This window comes from Amborella trichopoda, chloroplast (genome assembly GCF_054954075.1).
Source record: "Amborella trichopoda chloroplast, complete genome".
NCBI classification, from domain to species: domain Eukaryota; kingdom Viridiplantae; phylum Streptophyta; class Magnoliopsida; order Amborellales; family Amborellaceae; genus Amborella; species Amborella trichopoda.
The window spans coordinates 92,847-100,000 of NC_005086.1; the positions used below are offsets into that span (position 1 = coordinate 92,847).

Below are 7,154 nucleotides of genomic sequence, written 5' to 3' on the forward strand. Positions count from 1 at the left end.
TACCAATTCGTTATGTATGGATGATGAGATTCCATTGATACAGAGCCAATTCCAATAGACTTATTAAACATTCCAATTGGCGTGCATCCAGCAGGAATTGAACCTACGAATTTGCCAATTATGAGTTGGGCGCTTTAACCATTCAGCCATGGATGCTTAATTTCACAAGGATCATCATAAGATAAGTATCATCACGAATAAGCAAATTCCAATTGAAATGAAATCTTTAGGAGGAATCAATGAAAGGACATCAACTCAAATCCTGGATCTTCGAATTGAGAGAGATATTGAGAGAGATCAAGAATTCTCACTATTTCTTAGATTCATGGACAAAATTGAATTTAGTGGGATCTTTCACTCACATTTTTTTCCACCAAGAACGTTTTATGAAACTCTTTGACCCCCGAATTTGGAGTATCCTACTTTCATGCGATTCGCAGAGTTCAACAAGCAATCGATATTTCACGATCAAAGGTGTAGTACTGCTTGTAGTAGCGGTCCTTATATATCGTATTAACAATCGAAATATGGTCGAAAGAAAAAATCTCTATTTGATGAGGCTTCTTCCTATACCTATGAATTCCATTGGGCCCAGAAATGATACATTGGAAGAATCTTTTTTGTCTTCCAATATCAATAGGTTGATTGTTTCGCTCCTGTATCTTCCAAAAGGGAAAAAGATCTCTGAGAGTTGTTTCATGGATCCGAAAGAGAGTACTTGGCTTCTCCCAATAACTAAAAAGTGTATCATGCCTGAATCTAACTGGGGTTCGCGGTGGTGGAGGAACCGGATCGGAAAAAAGAGGGATTCTAGTTGTAAGATATCTAATGAAACAGTAGCTGGAATTGAGATCTCATTCAAAGAGAAAGATATCAAATATCTGGAGTTTCTTTTTGTATCCTATACGGATACGGATGATCCGATCCGCAAGGACCATGATTTGGAATTGTTTGATCGTCTTTCTCCGGGGAAGAAGCAAAACATAATCAACTTGAATTCGGGACAGCTATTCGAAATCTTAGTGAAACACTTGATTTGTTATCTCATGTCTGCTTTTCGTGAAAAAAGACCAATTGAAGTGGAGGGTTTCTTCAAACAACAAGGAGCTGAGGCAACTATTCAATCAAATGATATTGAGCATGTTCCCCGTCTCTTCTCGGGAAACAAAAACAAGTGGGGTATTTCTTTGCAAAATTGCGCTCAATTTCATATGTGGCAATTCCACCAGGATCTCTTCGTTAGTTGGGGGAAGAATCAGCACGAATCGGATTTTTTGAGGAACGTATCGAGAGAGAATTTGATTTGGTTAGGCAGTATGTGGTTGGTAAACAAGGATAGGTTTTTTAGCAAGGTACGGAATGTATCGTCAAATATTCAATACGATTCCACAAGATCTATTTTCGTTAAAGTAACGGATTCTAGCCAATTGAAAGGATCTTCTGATCAATCCAGAGATCATTTCAATTCCATTAGTAATGAGGATTCGGAATATCACACATTGATACATCAAACAGAAATTGAGCAACTAAAAGAAAGATCGATTCTTTGGGATCCTTCCTTTCTTCAAACGGAACGAACAGAGATAGAATCAGATCGATTCCCGAAATGCCTTTCTGGATATTTCTCAATGTCCCGGCTATTCACGGAACGTGAGAAGCAGATGAATAATCATCTGTTTCCGGAAGAAATCGAAGAATTTATTGGGAATCCTACAAGATCAATTCGTTCTTTTTTCTCTGACAGATGGTCAGAACTTCATCTGGGGTCGAATGCTACTGAGAGGTCCACTAGAGATCAGAAATTGTTGAAGAAACAACAAGATGTTTCTTTTGTCCCTTCCAGGCGATCGGAAAATAAAGAAATGGTTGATATATTCAAGATAATTACGTATTTACAAAATACCGTCTCAATTCATCCTATTTCATCAGATCCGGGATGTGATATGGTTCCGAAGGATGAACCGGATATGGACAGTTCCAATAAGATTTCATTCTTGAACAAAAATCCATTTTGTGATTTATTCCACCTATTCCATGGCCGGAACAAAGGTGGATACACGTTACACCACGATTTTGAATCAGAAGAGAGATTTCAAGAAAGGGCAGATCTATTCACTCTATCAATAACCGAGCCCGATCTGATGTATCATAAGGGATTTGCCTTTTCTATTGATTCCTACGGATTGGATCAAAAAAAATTATTGAATGAGGTATTCAACTCCAGGGATGAATCGAAAAAGAAATCTTTATTGGTTCTACCTCATATTTTTTATGAAGAGAATGAATCTTTTTATCGAAGGATCAGAACAAAATCGGTCCGGATCTCCTGCAGGAATGGTTTGGAAGATCCAAAAATAGTGGTATTTGCTAGCAACAACATAATGGAGGCAGTCAATCAATATAGATTGATCCGAAATCTGATTCAAATCCAATATAGCACCTATGGGTACATAAGAAATGTATCGAAGAGATTCTTTTTAATGAATAGATCCGATCGCAACTTCGAATATGGAATTCAAAGGGATCAAATAGGAAATGATACTCTGAATCATATAACTATAATGAAATATACGATCAACCAACATTTATCGAATTTGAAAAAGAGTCAGAAGAAATGGTTCGATCCTCTTATTTCTCGAACCGAGAGATCCATGAATCGGGATCCTAATGCATATAGATACAAATGGTCCAATGGGAGCAAGAATTTCCAAGAACATTTGGAACATTTCGTTTCTGAACAGAAGAACCGTTTTCAAGTAGTGTTCGATCGATTACGTATTAATCAACATTCGATTGATTGGTCCGAGGTTATCGACAAACAAGATTTGTCTAAGTCACTTCGTTTCTTTTTGTCCAAGTCACTTCTCTTTTTGTCTAAGTCACTTCCTTTTTTCTTTGTGAGTATCGGGAATATCCCCATTCATAGGTCCGAGATCCACATCTATGAATTGAAAGGTCCGAATGATCAACTCTGCAATCAGTTGTTAGAATCAATAGGTGTTCAAATCGTTCATTTGAACAAATTGAAACCTTTCTTATTAGATGATCATGATACTTCCCAAAGATCGAAATTATTGATCAATGGAGGAACAATAGCACGATTTTGGTTCAATAAGATACCAAAGTGGATGATTGACTCATTCCATACTAGGAATAATCGCGGGAAATCCTTTGAGAACACGGATTCCTATTTCTCAATGATATCCCACGATCGAGACAATTGGCTGAATCCCGTGAAACCCTTTCATAGGAGTTCATTGATATCTTCTTTTTATAAAGCAAATCAACTTCGATTCTTGAATAATCCACATCACTTCTGGTTCTATTGTAACAAAAGATTCCCTTTTTATGCGGAAAAGACCCGTATCAATAATTATGATCTTACATATGGACAATTCCTCAATATCTCGTTCATTCGCAACAAGATATTTTCTTTGTGCGTCGGTAAAAAAAAACATGTTTTTTTGGAGAGAGATACTATTTCACCTTCGCCAATTGAGTCACAGGTATCTGACATATTCATACCTAACGATTTTCCACAAAGTGGTGACGAAACGTATAACTTGTACAAATCTTTCCATTTTCCAACTCGATCCGATCCATTCGTTCGTAGAGCTATTTACTCGATCGCAGACATTTCTGGAACACCTCTGACAGAGGAACAAAGAGTCAATTTTGAAGGAACTTATTGTCAGCCTCTTTCAGATCTGAATCTATCTGATTCAGAAGGGAAGAACTTGCATCAGTATCTCAGTTTCAATTCAAACATGGGTTTGATTCACACTCCATGTTCTGAGAAATATTTACCATCCGGAAAGAGGAAAAAACGGAATCTTTGTCTAAATAAATGCGTTGAGAAACGGCAGATGTATAGAACCTTTCAACGAGATAGTGCTTTTTCAAATATCTCAAAATGGAATCTGTTCCAAACATATATGCCATGGTTCCTTACTTCGACAGGGTGCAAATATATAAATTTCATCCTTTTAGATACTTTTTCAGACCCATTGCCGATACTAAGTAGCAGTCACAAATTTGTATCCATTTTTCATGATATTATGCATGGATCGGCATGGTCAATTCCTCAGAAAAAATTGCGGGCGATTCTTCCACAATGGAATCTGATAAGTGAGATTTCGAGTAAATGTTTACAGAATCTTCTTCTGTCCGAAGAAATGATTCATCGAAATAATGAGTCACCCGTTCCATTGATATGGACACATCTGAGATCACCAAATCCTCGAGAGTTCTTCTATTCAAGCCTTTTCCTTCTTCTTGTTGCTGGATATCTCGTTCGTACACATCTTCTCTTTGTTTCCCGAGTCTCTAGTGAGTTACATACAGAGTTAGAAAAGATCAAATCTTTGATGATTCCATCATACATGATGGAGTTGCGAAAACTTCTGGATAGTTATCCTCCACCTGAACTGAATTCTTTCTGGTTAAAGAATCTCTTTCTAGTTGCTCTGGAACAATTAGGAGATTCTCCGGAAGAAATACGGGGTTCTGATTCTGGCGGCAACATGCTATTGGGTGGCGGTCCCGCTTATGGGGTCAAATCAATACGTTCTAAGAAGAAAGATTTGAATATCAATCTCATCGATATCATCGATCTCATAAGTATCATACCAAATCCCGTCAATCCAATCACTTTTTCGATAAATACGAGACGTTTAAGTCGTACGAGTAAAGAGATCTATTCATTGATAAGAAAAAGAAAAAACGTGAACAGCGATTGGATTGATGGGAAAATAGAATCCTGGGTCGCGAACAGTGATTTGATTGATGATGAAGAAAGAGAATTCTTGGTTCAGTTCTCCGCCTTAACGACAGAAAAAAGGATTGATCAAATTCTATGGAGTCTGACTCATAGTGATCCTTTCTCAAAGAATGACTCTGGTTATCAAATGATTGAACAACCGGGATCAATTTACTTACGATACTTAGTTGACATTCATAAAAAGTATCTAATGAATTCTGAGTTCAATAGATCCTGTTTAGCAGAAAGACGAATATTCCTTGCTCATTATCAGACAATCACTTATTCACAAACCTCGTGTGGGGCTAATAGTTCTCATTTCCCATCTCATGGAAAACCCTTTTCGCTCCGCTTAGACCTATCCCCTTCTAGGGGTATTTTAGTGATAGGTTCTATAGGAACTGGACGATCCTATTTGGTCAAATACCTAGCGACAAACTCCTACCTTCCTTCCATTACGGTATCTCCGAACAAGTTCCTGGATGACAAGCCTAAAGGTTATCTTATTGATGATATTGATGATAGTGACGATATCGATCTTGATGATAGTAATAGTATTGATGATAGTGACGATGTCGATATTGGTGATAGTGATGATATCGATATTGATGATGACCTTGATGCGGAGCTGCTAACTATGACGAATGTGCTAACTATGTATATGACGCCGAAAATGGACCGGTTTGATATCACCCCTCAATTAGAATTAGCAAAAGCAATGTCTCCTTGCATAATATGGATTCCAAACATTCATGATCTGTATGTGAATGAGTCGAATTACTTATCCCTCGGTCTATTAGTGAACCATCTCTCCAGAGATTGTGAAAGATGTTCCACTAGAAATATTCTTGTTATTGCTTCGACTCATATTCCCCAAAAAGTGGATCCCGCTCTAATAGCTCCGAATAAATCAAATACATGCATTAAGATACGAAGGCTTCTTATTCCACAACAACGAAAGCACTTTTTCATTCTTTCATATACTAGGGGATTCCACTTGGAAAAGAAGATGTTCCATACTAACGGATTCGGGTCCATAACCATGGGTTCCAATGCACGAGATCTTGTAGCACTTACCAATGAGGCCCTATCAATTAGTATTACACAGAAGAAATCAATTATAGACACTAATACAATTAGATCAGCTCTTCATAGACAAACTTGGGATTTGCGATCCCAGGTAAGATCCGTTCAGGATCATGGGATCCTTTTCTATCAGATAGGAAGGTCCTTTGCACAAAATGTACTTCTAAGTAATTGCTCCATAGATCCTATATCTACCTATATGAAGAAGAAATCATGTAAGGAAGGGGATTCTTATTTGTACAAATGGTACTTCGAACTTGGAACGAGCATAAAGAAATTAACGACACTTCTTTATCTTTTGAGTTGTTCTGCCGGATCGGTCGCTCAAGATCTTTGGTCTCCACCCGGACCCGATGAAAAAAATTGGATCACTTCTTATGGATTCGTTGAGAATGATTCTGATCTAGTTCATGGCCTATTAGAAGGCGCTCTGGTGGGATCCTCACGGACAGAAAAAGATTGCAGTCAGTTTGATAATGATCGAGTGACATTGCTTCTTCGGTCCGAACCAAGGAATCCGTTAGATATGATGCAAAATGGATCTTGTTCTATCGTTGATCAGAGATTTCTATATGAAAAATACGAATCGGAGTTTGAAGAAGGGGAAGGAGAAGGAACCCTCGACCCGCAACAGATAGAGGAGGATTTATTCAATCACATAGTTTGGGCTCCTAGAATATGGCGCCCTTGTGGCAATCTATTTGATTGTATCGAAAGGCCCAATGAATCGAGATTTCCCTATCGGTCCAGGTCATTTCGGGGCAAGCAGATCATTTCTCATAAAGAGGATGAGCTTCAAGAGAATGATTTGGAGTTCTTGCAGAGTGGAACCATGCAGTACCAGACACGAGATAGATCCTCCAAAGAACAAGGGTTTTTTCAAATAAGCCAATTCATTTGGGACCCCGCAGATCCATTCTTTTTCCTATTCAAAGATCAGCCCTTTGTCTCTGTGTTTGCACGTCGAGAATTCTTTGCAGATGAAGAGATGTCAAAGGGGCTTATTACTTCCCAAACACATTCTCCTACATCTATATATGAACGCTGGTTGATCAAGAATACGCAAGAAAAGCACTTCGAATTGTTGATTCATCGCCAGAGATGGCTTAGCACCAATAGTTCATTATCTAATGGATCTTTCCGTTCTAATACGCCATCCGAGAGTTATCAGTATTTATCAAATCTGTTCCTATCTAACGGAACGCTATTGGATCAAATGGCAAAGACATTGTTGAGAAAGAGATGGCTTTTCCCGGATGAAATGAAACATTTGATTCATGTAACAGGAGAAAGATTTCCCATTCCTTAG

At 38.1% G+C, this 7,154-nt stretch overlaps 1 protein-coding gene across 1 annotated transcript; it reads left to right on the forward strand. All coding sequences in view use genetic code 11, as the record gives it.

Annotated features, from left to right (window-relative positions):
• The first annotated feature begins 239 nt into the window (after positions 1–239).
• On the forward strand, positions 240–7,154 carry ycf2. The gene has a single exon. It carries the CDS (start codon positions 240–242, stop codon positions 7,152–7,154), a length of 6,915 nt encoding a protein of 2,304 aa, NP_904142.1.